Here is an 18305-nt window from a genome sequence, read left to right as displayed (position 1 = left end):
TCTGCAACTCATATCTAGGTTAATAAAAACAAAGTAAGGTATACGCCACCCCAAGTGAACAATTTCCATGCATATGCCTATATCCTTTTCTTGTCGAATAGAAGGCATATCGTTCTTAAATCTGTTCAGTATTAGTTTAATTCTTACTTACTTAAGAAACCCTTATTCTGTGAAAATCTAGTCATTCTTTCCTCAACTCCTTTATTGTCTTGCCTGAAGGCGTACATACATACAACACAAGCTTCAGATGCTAATACAAAACACCCTACAAAAGACAGAGTTGTAAAGGATGACAGAAATGGTTACAAAAGAAACAAAGCAGGCATAATAAAAGTATTCTTAAAATAAAAAAGCATTTATTATGAGATTATAAAACACGCCAAAATAAAAGTGTCTTTTAAACCACCAAGTATGCTTATGAATTGTATTTACAGGTTTTTCCTCCCATTTTAAAAGTAGAATTTGGTTTTGTATTTGCGTACATTGTTAAAAATAAATATTTAAAAAACATGATTCAAGAACAGATGCATACAATCAGGAAAAGGGAACCCTGGCTTGAAATGAAGCCATTCCAGCGTAAGTCAAGAGCAGAGAATGCGTGAGGGTTGAAAATTTAAATACATCCTGCTTAAACTGAGACGGTAAAATTTTGTAAAAACAAGAACAGATCACCTAAAAACTAACAATGCAAGCCTTTTTTCTTTTTTACAATATCACATCAAAGTTACACAGAATGCCCCAGTGATCACTAGGGAATCTGCCACAGTCTAGTTTTTCCAATCCGATTAAGTCCATACTTCGTGGAATAATATGTCCCCCGTCTGCTGCAGGCCGAAAGTAAATGCGGTCAAACCTCATCTTGCACTTGTACTCCATATCCAGGTTGGTATTGGAGTAGGTGTCCCAAGTATAGCGGCAGTGTTGAGGTTTACCCAAAAACTCCCAGATATCCGTAATGTTGTTCGGTAAGTTACCTAGTTTAGTAACCTGGAAGTAGAAGGGAGGGAAAATCCACAAGACACTGAATTCACAAATTTTACCCTCAAAAGAAGAACTGAGTTGTCACAATATCACTTTTTTTCTGCAAAACATGAGTTGTTAAAAACAAAGATATTGGAGATATTTCTAAATTGTGGTATTTCTCAGGATACCCTAAAGCATGACCAATTCCTGTAGTACTTTCTAAATCCAAAACATGTTACAAAATAAACATTCAGCTCTGAAATTCTGAGGTATGGGAGTCAACACTGTGTCCTCTGAAACAATGTCATTCCAGTTCACTGCAATGGAATTTCAGGATAGGGAAAGATGAAACGACCTTTTAGTAATAACGCGCAAATTTGACTTTTAATATCAGCAGCCAAAAACAACTTCTAATTTTGAATGTCTCAATGATGGGGGATTAATTTTAAACTCCCAAGATCTATTTCTCCAGAGCACCCCCTTCTTTCATTGATTCTACAAGCATTAACTCTCTGAGAATCAGAGTTGAGCAAGTAAAGATCAGGTTCTCAAAGTGAGAAAATGCTTTTGAAGTCAAAACTTCATCGACTATCCCTGCATTTTCTCAGATATAAATATTGCCAATAAAGCATTTAGTTATTGGGGGGGGAGCTCTTTATATTTATCATCTCAGCTATAAACAATGCCTCAGCATAGCAATGCCGCAGCTTCTACTTAGTCATGCTTCCACTTTTTAAGAATAAATGTTGCATATCTCTGTGCTGCCTAAGCAGTTCATTTCTCATAAAGACAACAGAAAAGCCTGAGACGATTCTGTCAGACTACCTTCTCAAAAAAATGAGGTTGCTTATTTCTATTTACCTCACTGTCTCTGAGGTTTGTATCCCCTCCAAATATAACAGTGGTGGACTCAGACTCCTTCTGCATTTTGTTTAACACTATTTGCAGTTGCTTTATACGCTCCTTAGAGTGATTTCTAGTGCTCTCCAGATGAGAGGTCATAAGGCAAAGTTCATTACCAGATATGCTCACCTGTGTGTGAAACAAAGAGGCAATGCTAGTATCCACACCATGATAAGAAGTTGAAAGACAAAAATCTAATCACAAAGTAAACTACTGAATGACAGAGCTCTGGTTAGTATTAGTTTTACATTGAAGAGAAGTGGCTTACAGAAGGATAACAGGCTTTTGTTTTCAGAGGTTATGAGACTTGAAAACAAGGTACAACCAGTAACTTACATAAAAGATTTAAGTTTGTTAGCCTCAAATGCAACTGCATTTGTATGTTTGGAGAAGAAGTTTTTCTGCTGTTTGAGACTGTCATAGAGTGAAGCTAGTCCAGCCTTTCCTTTTTGCTTTGAAGGCAGAAATACAGCTGTTGAGTACATACTGACTCACTCACATGCACAACCAAAAGGTTCCTCATCATGGAGGTTGTGGGAAAAGGTATTATCTCATGTTTCAGTAGCTTCACTCTTGATTTCTTCAACATTATTGCAGTGAAATAGCCATCTATGTTACCTAAAGAGGAACAGGGAAAGAAATGGTCTGCTGTGCCATAAAGTTAAGGTTCTGAAAGAGACCTTTTCACCATGATCGTTTATTTGTAAGATGTGCAAAGTCATTACTTAAAAGTTTCATAATAGCGGTGTGAATTTTTCAGATTCTTTTTTTAATGCAAATATTTAAGAAATTACTTATCTAGGGCACTTTTTTGGCTACTCTTGCTATCAGTCTTTTAAAATGCAGAAAAAATACAAAGGAAACTTCCAGGCAAGCAAGCTTTTCACATGCATAATTTGCATCAAACTATATCCTGATATCAAAACACAGAAATTAATTTAAGTGCTTCCTTCTTCACTTTACTCTTTTCATTCCTACAAATGGTCAGAGATTTTGGCAAGGGAGACAGAATAAAACCGAACTTACTTTTTCCGGTTTCTGTCTTCAAAAACTGAGAGTTATTTCTTACCTGGAATAATAGTATAACTCCCTGCTCTCATCTTTAGAAGACAGAGATGTGGTGGGATGACCTCTTGTAAAAACACAACATCTGGACTGTATCTGAAATCGGCAAGACAAGGTTTTAAATTAACTACTGAAAGGTAGTACTGTTATACTCTGAGGCCAAATGGAACAGGGTCAGGGATTTCAGGTGCACCTTGTCCTCATCTTCCTAGACACTGTAAGAATCTGTTTTTTAAAAAAAGGAAAAACCTCTCTCCATCATATTTAGTAGCATGTAGACACATCACCATTGTTAAAAGGGAGGAAATGATTATTATGGACATGGAACTGACATGGTAATAAAATGCATGACTTCCTTATACCTTGATCTTGCAAACATTTGTGCAGGTTTCATATACTACATACATGAGGAATTCAACTTAAGCAGCTGCAAAGCAGCTTTGGAACATGTTCTGCAACATCTAAGTTCTCCAGGAGATTCCAACCGCTGCCTCATTCACTTACAACAGATCCCCTCAGGTAACCTGCCATTCATTTTCTCCAGTCTCATCAACACCAAGCTCTTTTATTTCTTAGAGCTGTGCAATCAGTAACAGTTCATGTGGGGCAGCAGTCCTGAAAATGCTGATTTAGACATGATTTTACAGCTGTCCTATTTTTGCTACACTGCTGAATAGCCCTGCTTTAAGCAGGTGAAAGACAAAACTAAGGCCTTATTTACAGAAGAATATTGTCACCCCAGATTAACAAAATCAAGTGAAAATTGAATTAGTTAAGGGGTTTCTGCTGTTTTAACAGGAACTTAAATTATCACTTGTTTAAATAATTTCATTTACACTGTTACTGCGTTAAGATAAATCAATATATTTAATTGCTAAATTGTTCATAAATATATTCATGGGAGGCTTCCACTGGTGGAACCACAAAAGGTAATCACAGATTCTATTGCTTTTACCTTACCTTGCACATTTTCTTTTTTGATAGACAAGTAACAGTAATGGCAAGAGAGCCACTTTTCACATTTTACTAAAAAAATCTTTTTTGTTGTTTCAAACAGTGTGCTCTAGTGTGAAGTTATTCACACTACTGGAATAAGACAAAAAAGTTTCTTGCAGTTTTATCCTTCTCTCATGTACAGGATGGAAGTATGAAGTATGCTCTTGATGTATGACTGCAACTTGAACAATATTGTTCATTATAAAAAATCTTTTTAAAGTAGCCATCACAAAATATTTAACTTTTGGGCTGCTGCACAGGTTCACACTTCTTCCAACCAGTATATCAACTTTTATTCAGCTATTTAGGATTTATAAAGTGACTGTATTGTTCCATCTAACATTAAGATAATTTGGGCATGAAGATTTGTAAATACCTAAAACAAGAAGCTTGCATTTTCCTTTAAAGCTGGGTACATGACAATACAAAGATGAAGCTATACTTACAATGCCAGGTAAGAACAGATTCCTCTAGCTCGTTCTTTTAGATTTCCTAGATCCAGCCCATCAATGTTCCAGGTTATCAGTGAGAAGCTGCTGTCATCTTCCTGCTGCCTTGAGTCTGCACTATTGACACCAGCATTACTAGTAGTTGCATCTGCTGTGAGGTCAATACTAAAGAGAGAGTTTACTTGTTTGTCAATGTGCATAATACTATTCTTCCTCCAATTCCCTTATCTTCTAAAGGAAAATGTTTTAGACCCATCACAACTTGCAGGTGGCCATCTAAAACCTTCCCAACAAATAAGTTAACATGTATTGATCTCAACGTAATTTAAAAGTGCAGTAACTAAAACATACAGACCTCAGTCATACAGAGCCTTAGTACACAGGTGAAGTGGTTTTTCCTCCTCCTTTATAGACGCAAGATAACATTTACCATTCTGATTTAAGTTAATCAGATGGTGCCCAACGTAATGCAAAGCACTTGCATAGTTCAACTCTTTCCCCATACTAGAGGCAGGCTGTGTATATTAGTTTTTCAAACACTTTCCAGCGTATTAGAAACAAAGAACTGCAGCCAGGACTCACTTTTATGTGCCCACCTTTGTAGTGCAGCTGAGATTCTTCCAATTGCCAACCGCCCTGGGGAGGTACATGTGCAAACTCGCTCTGTGACAAACTGATAGTCCTTTTCTTTGGGAATATTCACCCCAAGCCCCACCTCAGAAACACAGGCCCCATCTACCCTGTTGATTTGATAACGGCTAAACAACACTGTCAAAGTTCGAGTGCCCCAGTCTAGTAACTGTTTGGGGACTGCATGGCTAAAGAGAACCAGACTCTAGCTGCTAATACATGGTTGTGCTCGTTTTGGCTGGCGGAGAGTTAATTTTCTTCACAGTAGCTAGTATGGGGCTATGGTTTGGATTTGTGCTGGAAACGGTGTTGATAACAACACAGGGATGTTTTCATTACTGCTGAGCAGTGCCTACACAGCATCAAGGCCTTCTCTGCTTCTCCTGCTGCCCCATCAGCGAGGAGGCTGGAGGTGGGCAGGAGGCTGGGACGGGACAGAGCCGGGACAGCTGACCCCAACTGACCAAAGGGACATCCCATCCCATATGACACTGTGTTCAGCAATAAAAGCTGGGGGAAAGGTTGGACTGATGATCTTAGACGTCCTTTCCAACCTTAATGATTCCTAGTTTTTACTTTCATTAAAAAATAATCCAGCCACCAAGCCAGGAAACATGAAATTAATTATTACTCTACCCTTAACTGGTTTAGTGGTAGGGTTAGGTTAATGGTCAGACCCAATGATCTTAAAGGTCTTTTCCAATCTAAACAATTCTATGATTCTAAGGAGAAGGAAGGGGGAACGTTAAGGGTTATGGCATTTGTCTTCCCGGGTAACTGCTACATGTGATGGAGCCCTGCTTTCCTGCAGATGGCTGAAGACCTGCCTGCTGATCGGAATTAGTGAATTAATTCCTTGTTTCGCTTTGCTCGTGTGTGTGGCTTTTGCTTTGCCTGTTAAACTGTCTTTATCTCAACCCACAAATTTTCACACTTTTACCGTTCCGATTCTCTCCCCCATCTACCTGGGGAGAAGTGAGTAAGTGGCTGTGTGTGGCTAAGCTGCCCACTGGGGTTAAACCACAACACTGATCCATTGTAAATTCCTTGAGTAAAGGGAAAGTCGGTAACAAAATACATTAAATAGTAGAGCTAAGACTAGACAAACTGTGTTTTGACAAAGTTGGGATACTAGAGATTTGTTTTTAAACACAGCATTCGAATGCTCACATGTAAATCAGGCCTGGAACCAAAACAAATCTATTCCCTAGAACTTAGTACTGGTTTTGTACTTGGTGCTGCACAAACAACCTAAGATTCTGCTACCATGCACACATAATCTAAACTGAACAGAAAAAGAAAAGTAGACAAAGGAGAGGAAGCTAAGAGATATTTAAGTAGGTAAATAATGTGGTATATTTCATAGAATCATAGAATGCTTTGGGTTGGAAGGGACCTTGAGAGATCATCTAGCCCAACCCCCCCTGCAGTGAGCAGGGATTGAACCCATGAACCTTGGCGTTATTAGCACCACGCTCTAACCAACTGAGCTATTTCCATGATGACTTTTTATATTTATACTGTAACCTGAAGAACTTTGAGATGAAACATTAAAGTCTGTGTCGTCTGCAGTGATCTTCCCCTGAGTGGGAGGTCTCCAAATAGTCCTCCCTCCCAACACATCCTGCATACAACAGCTCAAGACAGACCCCACAGTGCAAAGACAGACAGTGGCTTGGAAAGAAAAAGGTGCTGCCAATTCGGGACAGATATATTCTGACTCATCATGGACTACCTAGAGAACAACGTTTAATAGGCCTGCATTTTTTCATTCATACATATCAAGCAAAACCAGGTATGCTGTTACCAAATACAGCTTACTCATAACTGTAAAGATCATAAGGGCCCTTCTATATAACATGCAAATTTGTAGTAAGTAAATCTATAGGAAAAAAGCTTCCCTCAGGACTGTGAATGGCCAGAATCTGTGAAAGTTCAATTCCACAAGCAGTTCCATACCCTTGGCATGCCCTACGGGTATGCTGCGAGATCATCATAGATCCTAGCTTTCACGGGTATATTTAACAAGGTGTGTGTGTACATGTCAATTTAATTTATAGGAATATAAACACACATACATCTAGTACATGACACACATGCACAGTTTACACATACACAAATGTGTGCGTGTACAGTAAAGTCTGCACGTGCATTGCTGCACAAGACAAGACAATGAAGAGAAAATTACCTTGCCCCTTCTCCAAAAGGCTCACAATCTACTAGCCCTGAGGAAGGGGGCTGAAGCACCCACAGAGGGAAAGCGCAGCCCGCAAGTCTGCCTGCCTCTCAAGAGGAGCCGGCTATTCCCCTCGAAGGGGGCAGCCTTGGGAAACATCGAGAGCTAGTGTGGAAACAGACACGCGAGGAACGGGAACTACCTGCCTCACCGCGTGTCCGCAGAGGTGCGAAGCCCGGCGGAGAGCGGAGCGCTGCCCCCCGGGGGGCCGCTACGACGCGGGAGATGGCTCTCCCCGGGCGTGGGGGCCCCGGCACCTTCCAGCGGCGGGGAATCTGCCTGCAGACGGGGAGGTACGGGGAGAGCAGCGGCACCGCTCCCCTCGCCCCGCCAAGCCGGGGGGGGCCCCCGATCCGCCTCCTCCTGTCACCCCCCTCCCCCCCCCCCCCAGCCCGGGGGTCACCTACCAGCTCCCGGGCCCGGCGCAGGCCGGCGGCACCCCGCCTGCCATCGCCGCCTCCTCCTCCTCCTTCTCTAGCGGCGGCTCGAAATAGGCGTTCAGCGCCCTCTGAAAGACAGAGGCAGACGGCAGGGAAGGGGCCGCCGCCGCCGGGGCAGCCCCGCTCCCCCCCCGCCGCCGCCGCCGGGGGGTACCTGCAGGTGCCAGTCGTTGCCGGCCAGGAAGCTGCGCGCCACCGCCGCGTCGCTGCTGGTGATGGCGGCGAACTCGGAGCACAGCAACCTCCTCCGCTTGGCGAGGTGCAACGCCTCGTCTTCGCCTTCCTCCTCCTCCTCCTCCTCCGGGCACCGGGTGGCCTCTGCCGTGGCCTCGACCTCGACCTCGGCCTCCTCCCGCCGCCTCCCCGCCGCCTCCATGGCTCCCCCGCGGCGGGGCCCTGCGGGCGGAAGGCGGGCAGAAGCCCCGCCCGCCGGGGTTGCCGTTCCGGGGCGCTGGGCGGGAGGGCGGTCACCCGTCGGCGGGGCGGGCAGGGCAGCATGGGGTTCACGGTGGAGAGCCTGCGGGAGGCCATGAAGTACATGGTGGAGTCGCAGGGCTTCGACCGGGTGCTCCGCAAGGTAGGGGCGGGCCGCAGGGAGAGGGCTTGCGGGCGGCGCGGCGCCCGGGAGGGGCAGAGGGGAGGGCGTCGCGCCGGCGGCTGGCCCGTACCGGCAGCCTCTGACTGGCGAGGCGGCGGGCCGCCCGAGGCGGGGCTGCTGGTTTAAAAAGCGGGTTTTCCCCTCCCAGCGGCAGGCTGAGGAGCGTTTCCTTAGGCGTAGTCTCGCTGTTCGAGTCTCGGCGGGGGTCTGGCGGAGCCCTCCCGTCCCGCCGGGGCAGGGCCCGCCGCAGGCCGCTGCCTCGGCCTCCCGGGCTGGGCCGCCGGAGCTGGAGGAGGCCGAGGCCTGCGGTGGACTTCGCTGGACCCCGACGGCGGTGGCGTGGCTGCGGGCGCTCCGGGAGCCCGCTGGTGCAGGCCTGCCGCCGTTTTCCCCACATTCGAGGTCTCGGAACCGGGGCGTGTGTGGTCGTGATGGTAACACACGGTGGAAAACACAAGGATGTTCGACACCTCAAACACGAGAGCGGCCCTCCAGTACCTCTCTGAAGACAAGGATTGTGCTGAATAGCTTTCCATGAGTTATTTAGTAACTAGTATTCATCCCTTCCTAGTCCCCGTGACTGAGCTAACTTTCAGGACTGTGAAATTATGATATAAATTATTACTCTTCTCTGTTTAAAAATAAAAAAAGTAGCTAGTTACAACATCTGATATCCCGCATTGAAGTCAGACCAAAACCACAAGCGCTTAAGTGCTCTGTGAGCTTCTAACAAGGCTCAGTATAAACAACTGTGTTTGACTGGTACGGCTCTAATGTAACGCTACGTTATGATCAAAAAAAGTTGAAATGACGTTACTGTGCCTTCCTAAATTGTGTAGCGTGCAGTAGCGTAGCTGATTTGTTCTTGAGCTCCTGTGTAGGGCGGTCCTGTGAAGCGGTTTCAGTGTTCTCATTAAGTTTTGCAATGCTAAAATTCTGCGTTTGGTTTCTGTTTATTTGTGTAACCGTGACACGGAGAGAAGTGGTCAATATATCTTAAGAAAACAAACCATTTTAAAATTTATGTGTTTTGCGTTGTAGAGGGGCCAGTGGTGCTTTCATTGTCAGCTCTGTGATCCAATGCATTTAATAGAAAGTAACTGTTTGCAAAACAACTCTTATTACCTTGTTTCCCCAAGACATTCTGGCCTAGTGTATAAAAAGTATAAAGCTTTAAGTTTATGAAGTCCATTTATTTATAAAGAGTCCAATTAGTTCTTGGTCACCTCTTTACTCTGATAACTTTACTCTTCTTTACCTTAAAATCCTACTAAGTGGAGAACAAATGCAGTATTTTAGCTCCTAAAGGTGACAGGCTGGAAGTGAGCCTTGGGAGATGGGCTTCCTACCTTGCTCTGGAATACTTTTTTACTTTTTCTGCAATCTCCTTTTAGAATTACGATGCTGTGAACATAATCGTAATAAAAGTATGGTTTTGTTTAAATTTAAAGTATCTGCTGTTTTTCTGGGAGATACCTGAAGCCTTTCTTGCCGTAACTAAATATGACTCAAGATTTTTCCTGTTCTGGAGGAGACAGATTCTAGTCCAAAACTTTTCAGCTCCACCATCAGACTTAGTTTCTGGTTTAATTCCAATGCGGTATCTACGTAGGGCTTATCGACTGTGGGTTTTGAAGCCCCTTCTCCAGAGAAGCAGTGCGTCGCAGCAGTGGCTGGAAGCCAAAGCAGCATACTGCTCACTGAGACAGACGCGTGGGAGGGCAGGCACAGAAGGGCTGGAAGAAGAGAAGTACAAACCAGCAGCTCTGGCTGTGTAAGTCCAGGAAGCGTTCAAATACTGTTTTCGTCAAGGAGAGCAGGCAGCGAGTGCCAGATCAGAGCAACGACGAATGAAAGCAGATGCTTTCCTTGCCTTGCTGATGGATTGGAGCACTCCCTGACGGCAGTGGAAGCCATCTGCTCCCCGTGTCAAGCGTCAGTAAAGTCCTCATTGGAAATTCTGTCAGAAACTTGGGCCTCCAGTCAGTGCAGCACAGCGTGCCTGGTTTAGGACTTGGGATTTTCATTGATAAAGGTGCTTTTTCCATGTTTGGACACTGCCTCAATGACTTCCCCTCTGCTTAACTCCACCTTTTTCCATTTGTAGATGGACTGTCTACTACATCACCATTTATCTTAGTATCATTCCTCTGCAAAATTTGGATAAACTTGGCCTATCAGAAAGGGACATTGGCTGAAACTGAGGTCTTACACTGCAGTATAAATAAGGAATAGTGAAACTGGAAACGTTTCAATCTTAACTCCTTTTAAGACTAAAAAGATTTAAGCTGACACGGTATGGAACATGTAAGTGGGAAAAAAAACCTTTGTAAAAAAATTAGAAAATTAGTAGGAATTATAATAAATATTATGCCCACATTTCACTTGTGACAGTCTAAAGGTACTTCAAAGTCTTAGTTGTAGGTGTAAATATATATGCTGAACTTACTCCAGTTCTGTATCCGCTTTTGGATTTTGAATATATTTCAGATTTTGAATATAGTGGTACTAACTGAAGAAACTTGAAAAAAAAAAGATTTTGAAATACTGAATTGCAGTAACTCCTTGGTCTCAAAAATCCAGCTGCTTGTGTTGGTTACAGGGGGAAGCATGATACCATAGAGGTACTGTAAATTTTCTATTTAACACCTATGGGCTGGAATGAAAGTGTATATGCAAGTCATGATGCTGTAATACGGTGTGATACAGCCTTGGATGCTTCTACCCAGGAGTATGAATTTGCAGTTCAGGGAGGCCAATCTGATTAGCATTTCCAGTGCTCATTTCAAAATACTGATTTTTACTGAGGTTGCTCTAGTATAATGATTAATGAATTACCATCAGTCTCGTTTCCGTTTTGTGAGCTAACAAATACGCCTTCACAACTGTGGTACACACAGTCAGAGCAGTTTTGTGTTCCCTGTAATCTGGCTTTTCAGTCACAGATTAAAGCAAAAGGAAAACTGAAGAAGAGCGTTGTCTCCCAAGCAGTTCCTGAGAGCATAGCAAGTATTGAAGTTTTGTTAAGCTGTCAGTTTAAATATTTATCTCTACTAGAAATACAAATTTTTCTAAGGCAACAATCTTCTGCTCAAAATTTATGGAAATACCTAATGTGACAGTTGAATTACTGTATTTTCCATCTTTTAATTTGTCTCAGGAATCCAGAATTAAACAAGATTTACTTTCAGTTTGATTCAGGGCAGTATCAGGTGTTGGCACTGTTGTCAGTAAGCGTTTCATTCCTTTTTTTGGTTATACAGATGAAACTTCTTTCTGCAACTCCTGGAAAAATTGTTTGTGAAATGAAAGTAGAGGAGGAGCATACAAACAGAGGTGGCACGTTACATGGAGGTTTGACAGCCACACTTGTGGATGTGGTGTCAACAGCAGCGTTGCTGTACACAGAAAGAGCAGTGCCTGGGGTCAGCGTGGACATGAACATCACGTAGGTATCATCCACCATGTTTACCAGAACATACGAACTTTTCTTCCCCTAACATGGTATTGACTCCATTGTAGGTCATGTCCATGCTGTAGTACTCACTTTAAAAAGGTGTTTTCTTTGGTTTCAGAAGTCTTGTTTTGATAAATTAAGGGGGGGGGGGGGGGGGGGGGGGTGGTGGTGTGTTTGGGGTTATCGCCATTTGGTTGCAAAATTCGAGTTGGACTTTCATAAGCTTTTATTTGTTATACACGTTTTAGAGATGGTACCCATTCATTCATAGAATGTAAAGGGACGTTGATATGTGGTAAATTTTAGTCTTATGAAATTGCCTAACTTCTGTCTTCGCTTGTGAGATATATTAGAATGTGTCCTCAAACACCAAAATCTAGGCTAAGCAGCTTTCTATAAACCCTTTTTTAGTCCATAAAATGTTAAAACAGGAAAAATACTAAACCAGGAAACAGTTTAGCTCTGTTGTATGCTCACATGGAGGGTGAATTACAAATTGAATCAGAATTTCTCACTGGAAGAAGATTCCTTTGCTCTAGGTCATTTAAAGGTAGTTTTATATTGAGAATAGTTCTTTCTGTAATGCAAACTTAAAAGCGCAGTGTCTTTTAAAAAAAAAACCCAGTTGTTCTGAAACCTTTGATCATGCTGTTATAGCTTATCAGCTTTGCTTCATTACTTTTAATGAAGAGATTATGACTGATTGGAACTGAAGTAATCCTACTTGGAATAACTAACACAGAGCATTAAACGTCTTGGAAAAGTAACCCCTCATCAAAACAGTCTTAGAAAAGCTTTAAAAGTGTGTGGGGACTGATCTGTATCTTTACCACGTTCCTTCCTTTCCCCCCCAGCACCCTCTGATTTCTCCACTGGTCGGGTGGGACTGGAGCATCTATTTAAACTTTATACTACCACTGTGATGACCAGGAAATTATTGGAAAATGAAAACCCCAAATTCTCCTATAATAATGTTTTTTTCCCTACAGTAGTATAACAAGAGGCCGACATCTGAATTATTTAGACTGTCAAGTATGCCTACCCAATTAACATAAGGGCTAAAATCTTAAGAAAGTGATCTCTCTGGAGGTGATCCAAAATGATTGAGTAGCATAACCTTTAGGAAATGGTATGCGAAGCAGTATTAATAGCTTTGTTTAACCCAGACTACTGCTTTCATTGAGCAAGTGATACTGGGTATCGAATATTGCTATAATACAACTTTTTCCTTTTTGCAAAGGAGCTTTTTAAAGGGTTGTCACGAGGAAGCTATTTCAGTAATGGAAAGAACAGAGGGAAACAGAGAAACTTTTTTTTTTTTTGGTAATCACAAGAGGATCAGCAGCAGCCTCTGAGAATGAACAGAGACTGAAATCCTGCCCCCTGGCAACTAATGGGGCTTGTGCTACCTCAGCATTAGGCGTGACTGACATACTTTTGACATGGTGTCATGTATAAAAATGGACTGGTTGATGAAATTTATCTCAATAAGATTTATATCCAGTAGTTATACATTGTCCTCTAACATTTGAATATTGTTCCCTTACCTCAGATCATGGTTGGATCATGTTCCTCCTAACTAATTGTCTCCAGGCGTTTTGTGAGGGAATTTCTTCCTATTCCCTGCAGAGTGAGTGTTAAAAGCACACCCTCCTACTCACGTAAATAAAACCAAAGAGTTATCTAATGAATGGAAATGGTGTTAAACCTGGGAAGTTTGAAGGCCTCCCAGATTTCCATGACTTTTCTCTGACCAGGCTGTGGGAAGCAGTTAACCCACGCTTAGGTTCCATACAGAAATGACCTTCTGGAGCCTTTGTAGCAGAGACATTTTGCAGTTGAACCAGCCAGACTGGTTTAGAAAGGCTGTAGGGAGCCAGGGGTGGCTCGAATAGGACTTGGAGCTGAACTTCTAACTGAGATCTTTGATACCCAATTGTTTCTGTTCCAAAATGGAACAGAACTTGGTTGCTCAGAACCAAGCCAATGGGTTTCTTTGCCTCCTCCATTTTCTCAGAGAACTCTTATACTGAATTACCACTGCAGTACTAATTGGACCTCAAGGACTTTTAAGAAATGGGGATTTGGAAGCAGGCCATTAGAGAGAGATGTGTCTTTATTACTCACTTTTGCTAATTCCCTTCATGATAATCTAAAATGCCAGAATATTCTTGGATTTGTGCTCTGTACAGCCTCTTACCTGTTCATTTTGTTCTTCATTGAAGATATACTTCTGCTGCTAAGATTGGAGAAGAGATACTGATTACAGCTCAGATTTTGAAGCAAGGAAGAAATATTGCATTTGCCAGCGTGGATTTAACAAATAAGGCAACAGGAAAGTTAATTGCACAAGGTAGACATACAAAGTATCTAGGAAATTAATATAAGAGAGTAATTTAAAAAATAATAATGTTGGGCTTAAGAATCCCATATAGAATTATTTTCTCATTTATGCAATGACATCATCTGCACAGAGTTGTGATAGTCTATATAAAAGTGAATTAGTCTCACTCCCATAATATAACGAACAAATTTCTTAATGACCACCAGAATTGCTACAAGCCTAAAATTAGCGCCTATTTTGGGATGAACAACAGAGTGTGATAGCATGGGGATGCAGCTGGCTTTTTTTGGTCAAGATAGCAGAAGGAAAGAGCCCTTGAACTAGCCATATGGTTTACCAGCATGACAGCGTTTTAAGAGATCTCCGTTTTCTTTGCCTGTAGTGTCATCATCTGACAAAGCAACCCTGTCTTCAGGCCTGTCACAGTCACATTATATATATATTATAGTCACACTATATTTAAGTCACACTATATATGCTTACAAACTAAACTACTTGTTCTGTAAGATGGTAGTACAGAGTTCCTATAACGTAGCATGAAACTGGTTTGAAAGTGTAAAGCAGGCTAATACAAAATGTAATTTACTGATGCTGTAACAAATGCAGAAGTATTCAATAAAGCTTTCTGAAAGTACCTTTTTAAAGATTGTTTAGTAGTTTTGTAATCTCTTTGCACTGAGTAAAAGCTTGCCAGCATGGAGTGGTTGAGAGAGGGCGTGGTGGAACTCTTGTACACCAATTCACCTGAGATATCATCATCTCCCTGTGTTTCCTGAATGTGAAAATGCATCATCAGGGCTTTTTACCGCTACCTACCTGAAGTTCTGGCTGTATTTGTTTAAAAATCATCAGCTGAGAGTTAGAGATGTATCAAAACAAATTTGGTGAGCCTTTCATCAGGCTAAGGTGTAGATTATCTGACCTGGGTTGAATGGGGTAGAGTTAAGCTGCTGTTCATCAGCTGAAGACTTCTCTCCTCATGCACTGTTGTGGATAGGTTTAACTGCTTTCTTCAAACTGATGAGAAATTATCCTTGGGAAGGCTATCACGCTGTAACAAAAACAGCGATGCTACATATGCAGTACAAGCTTATATAAACCATGGCCTTAGTTTTTCTTCTCCAGTGGAATATTTGAAAAAGTTAATCCACAGTAGTAAAGGGTATGCATAACTTTTTGTCATGGAAGTTGACTCATTATCTTCAGTGATTTGAATTTGGTGATTAAATTTGTGCAGTTTGGGCTTTCTTTGTGCATTCTTAAATCTGAAGAAGTAATTTCCAATGAGTTGTGACCTGTTCATGCAGACTGATTTTCAATATGAAGTTGAACAAGTTTACTAATGTATCAGCAATATTTCCAAAATGACTTTCAAACAAGTGATATAGCTGGTAACTTACCCTTCAATGGAAGTTCTCTAAAAAAATACCTACAGTAGGCTCAGGCTATCAGCATGTATTTTTGCTGCAAGTTTAGAACAGTTGTTCATGGTATATACATTCTCAACAAAAGCTTTTTCTCTGGGGCTGTCTGAGAAGCACACGTGGCTTACATGCCTGTGTCTAGTTGAACTTTTAATAGTAGCATCCTCTCTTCAGCAGTACATTCGTAATTATTTTTTCCCCAGTACTTGCACTCATGCTCAGAATCATCCCTGAATCCCATTTGTAGAAACACAATGCTTTGCTAAAGCAGTTCTGTGAAGATGCTTACTACAGGAGCGAGAAGGTTTTTTGTTTTAAATCTTTGCTCAGCAGAACTACATGCTTCACTGTATTAAATTGTTTCTCACTTTACAGCTTCCTCTGCCTCAAGCTCTATTTTGAGTCTTAAGCGTCTCCAGCTCCTCTACAATTACTAGGTGAACAGACAGAGAAGATCCATCATAGCATGTGGACACACCTAGTGGGTTTAGCAATTGCTGTGCTGGTTGTCTTCCTATGTTCTGGCATCTCCAATCATCTTTTTTTCTCATTCTTAAGTTTAGCAGTTTTCTTCCATTGGTTACCCATGTAGTAGAGTGCAAGGAAACAGAAGTGAGGATTAAACCCACCCCCCTCACTGAAACACAAGAGTGATTTTGACTATTATCTGAAATAAAAGGCAGAGGGTGAGAATGAAAGAGGAGCCAGATTCAATATGTGCCAAAAGATTCATAACGCTCTCAGCTCTGTGTACTGGTGCAACTCTGTCCTTGTGTAACTGTCCCACTGCAACTTAACATGGCTTCCCTCAATCAAAACTGGCTGCCTCAGGAACCTACCATAGTTAAGTGGTCTCATTCTATCACTTAGCATTCATCATATCTACATAATTGCAATTGAAAAGTGTCCAGGCAAATTAAGAGTGGCAAACCTCAACAAGGAAACAGGATCTTCCTGTTCCCATTAGAGCCTGGCAAGGAATGTTGTGGGCTGAGAGGGAAACAGGGGAAAAAACCCAATCAAAACCCTTTCTGAAGCATTAAGTGAATTCTCTTCTCCCTTATAACAGACTATTCAACACAGTATTTTAGCACTACCTAATTAATAAGAGGAGCATCATTAATATGCAGGCCAGTTATTTTAGAAGTGGTTCATTAAACTGATTATTTTAAGACAACCTTGTCTGTTATCCCTCCCTGTTAGCAGCAGCAGCACACTAGCCTCATAATTTATTTCACAACATAGGCTTGGAGATGATCTTGGAAGGAATTGTCATCATTGAGCTTGCTTAGCTTTGGGAGTAAACTGTCAAACATCAGACTTAATATTTGGAAGTGTTCTCTACTGATTCACTCCAACCTACATGTTGAAAAATCTGTACCTGAGTCTCAAAGTAGTGGAAAGCAGTGACCGTAATAAGGACAAATGGCACATGGTTCCACCTGGCATCAGAACAAAGAAATCTCCTGTGGGGATGACCTGGTTCCATCACTGCAGATTTAGGCATAGTTCTTTTAGAAGCAAGCAAGTAAAGTGACTTGATGAGATCACCATCTGAGTCTTATCAGTATAGCAAATGACATATCCAGTAACTGACAGACAGCTGTAACTTCCAAATCTTACAGCTGCAAATGAGGCTGTCCTTCCCATATTGCGATGGGTTTTCCCCCCGGTCTTTTTTTTTTTAAACATTTTAAAACTTTTTTTTTTTTTTAAAACACCATCCTCCTTGATGTCTAGAGGTCTGTCCTTATGGAGGGCCACACTTTTCACATAGCAGTATGCAACCCGTTTTGTGGAACAGTTTGTCCCTATCAGGGAAAGTAACCGCAGCTTCCCACTTCATGCAATGTATCCGCCAGCCAGCCGTGGTTTTTTCATGCTGGTTTCACATAGCTACGATTGCACAAACGAATTCAGACTGACAGCCAGGTATTCGCACCATGGTAGAACTGTGCATTACAGATCCCTTGAGAAAACGAGGAATTGAAACAGAATCCCACTGGCGTTTAAAACCAAGAGTTCAGATACCAAGTGGGGCAAATACCGATCTCAGATTAAGGTGCTGTGAGGAGGGATTTTGACATTAAGGATTCCAACTCTTGGGAAGAAGCAACTTGTCAGTGATAAGGTGGGGAGAGGAGAGGGTAAGGAAGGACATCGCTGCTGAAACAGGCATTAAACTATCAGGACTTCTTGTTATAACATCTTCCAGGGTGAGCCACCTGTCACAGGGGTCTCATGGCTGAGCTGCTTCACCTAGGTTACTCTGCCAATTTATTACGAGCTAGTTGGTTTACAATTCTCAAATTGGCAAGCATGACCACCTAAAGGGATGGGGGGCTGGAAGAATTAGGCTGTTAAGTAACTGTTCTGCACAGCAGTTCAATTCTGTTCAGCTTCAGTGACTGCCTCCAAGCCCCTGCCAGGGCATACGGAAGAATTTCTAACTGCATTTTATCACTGACCATTTTAGAATTCTCTATCTGCAGATATCTGCATTTAGCCAGTAGAAAGAAACCCCCAAACCTCTCCCTTACCTCACTGTGCATGGGAATGAAGAAAAAAGCACTTTGATTCCCATTTTGCTACTTAAGAGTTCAGGGCCACCACTATGACAGTTACTACCTCTGTGATTCTGTAATGCATTCACGGAATGACTGCTGTTACCAGATCCCTGGTCCCAAGCTGCCACAGTGGTGGGACACTGCAGCATGTACAGTTCTTGCCTAAACCAGAGCAAATGACCTGCAAGCTCTGATCAAACAAGACACATTGGTTAGCTCCACAAAAAAACCAA

At 42.1% G+C, this 18305-nt stretch overlaps 2 protein-coding genes and 1 long non-coding RNA gene across 3 annotated transcripts; 1 reads left to right on the top strand and 2 right to left on the bottom strand.

The window, feature by feature from the left end:
- Positions 1–595: 595 nt before the first annotated feature.
- Positions 596–5615, bottom strand: TDP2 (tyrosyl-DNA phosphodiesterase 2). The gene is made up of 5 exons (XM_009485779.2): positions 4374–5615; positions 2936–3027; positions 2366–2484; positions 1825–1995; positions 596–987 (listed from the first exon to the last, which is right to left on the bottom strand). Exons 1-5 carry the CDS (start codon positions 4574–4576, stop codon positions 706–708), a joined length of 867 nt encoding a protein of 288 aa, XP_009484054.2. The 5' UTR covers positions 4577–5615; the 3' UTR covers positions 596–705.
- A 2537-nt stretch (positions 5616–8152) lies between these two features.
- ACOT13 (acyl-CoA thioesterase 13) lies at positions 8153–14532 on the top strand. Its single transcript, XM_075728284.1, has 3 exons — positions 8153–8259; positions 11544–11728; positions 13963–14532. The coding sequence occupies exons 1-3, from the start codon at positions 8179–8181 to the stop codon at positions 14117–14119; spliced, it is 423 nt and encodes a 140-aa protein (XP_075584399.1). The 5' UTR covers positions 8153–8178; the 3' UTR covers positions 14120–14532.
- Positions 8642–17141, bottom strand: LOC142597280 (uncharacterized). The gene is made up of 3 exons (XR_012832051.1): positions 14717–17141; positions 13938–13976; positions 8642–8800 (listed from the first exon to the last, which is right to left on the bottom strand). It is a non-coding gene; the product is annotated as an uncharacterized LOC142597280 (long non-coding RNA).
- Between the last annotated feature and the right edge of the window lie 1164 nt (positions 17142–18305).

The sequence above is a fragment of the Pelecanus crispus genome, chromosome 2 (assembly GCF_030463565.1).
Source record: "Pelecanus crispus isolate bPelCri1 chromosome 2, bPelCri1.pri, whole genome shotgun sequence".
Lineage (NCBI taxonomy): Eukaryota > Metazoa > Chordata > Aves > Pelecaniformes > Pelecanidae > Pelecanus > Pelecanus crispus.
This window is presented reverse-complemented; position numbering and strand designations above follow the sequence as displayed.

Excerpts from the sequence above, each read along its gene's own strand:
- TDP2 (XM_009485779.2), bottom strand. The coding sequence starts at position 4,576 with ATGCACATTGACAAACAAGTAAACTCTCTCTTTAGTATTGACCTCACA. Across the intron at positions 1,996-2,365 it reads GGAACCTTTTGGTTGTGCAT|GTGAGCATATCTGGTAATGA; the intron begins GTGAGTGAGTCA and ends TTTCACACACAG. Across the intron at positions 988-1,824 it reads CAAACCTCAGAGACAGTGAG|GTTACTAAACTAGGTAACTT; the intron begins GTAAATAGAAAT and ends TTCTACTTCCAG.
- ACOT13 (XM_075728284.1), top strand. The coding sequence starts at position 8,179 with ATGGGGTTCACGGTGGAGAGCCTGCGGGAGGCCATGAAGTACATGGTG. Across the intron at positions 8,260-11,543 it reads TCGACCGGGTGCTCCGCAAG|ATGAAACTTCTTTCTGCAAC; the intron begins GTAGGGGCGGGC and ends TTGGTTATACAG. Across the intron at positions 11,729-13,962 it reads AGCGTGGACATGAACATCAC|ATATACTTCTGCTGCTAAGA; the intron begins GTAGGTATCATC and ends TCTTCATTGAAG.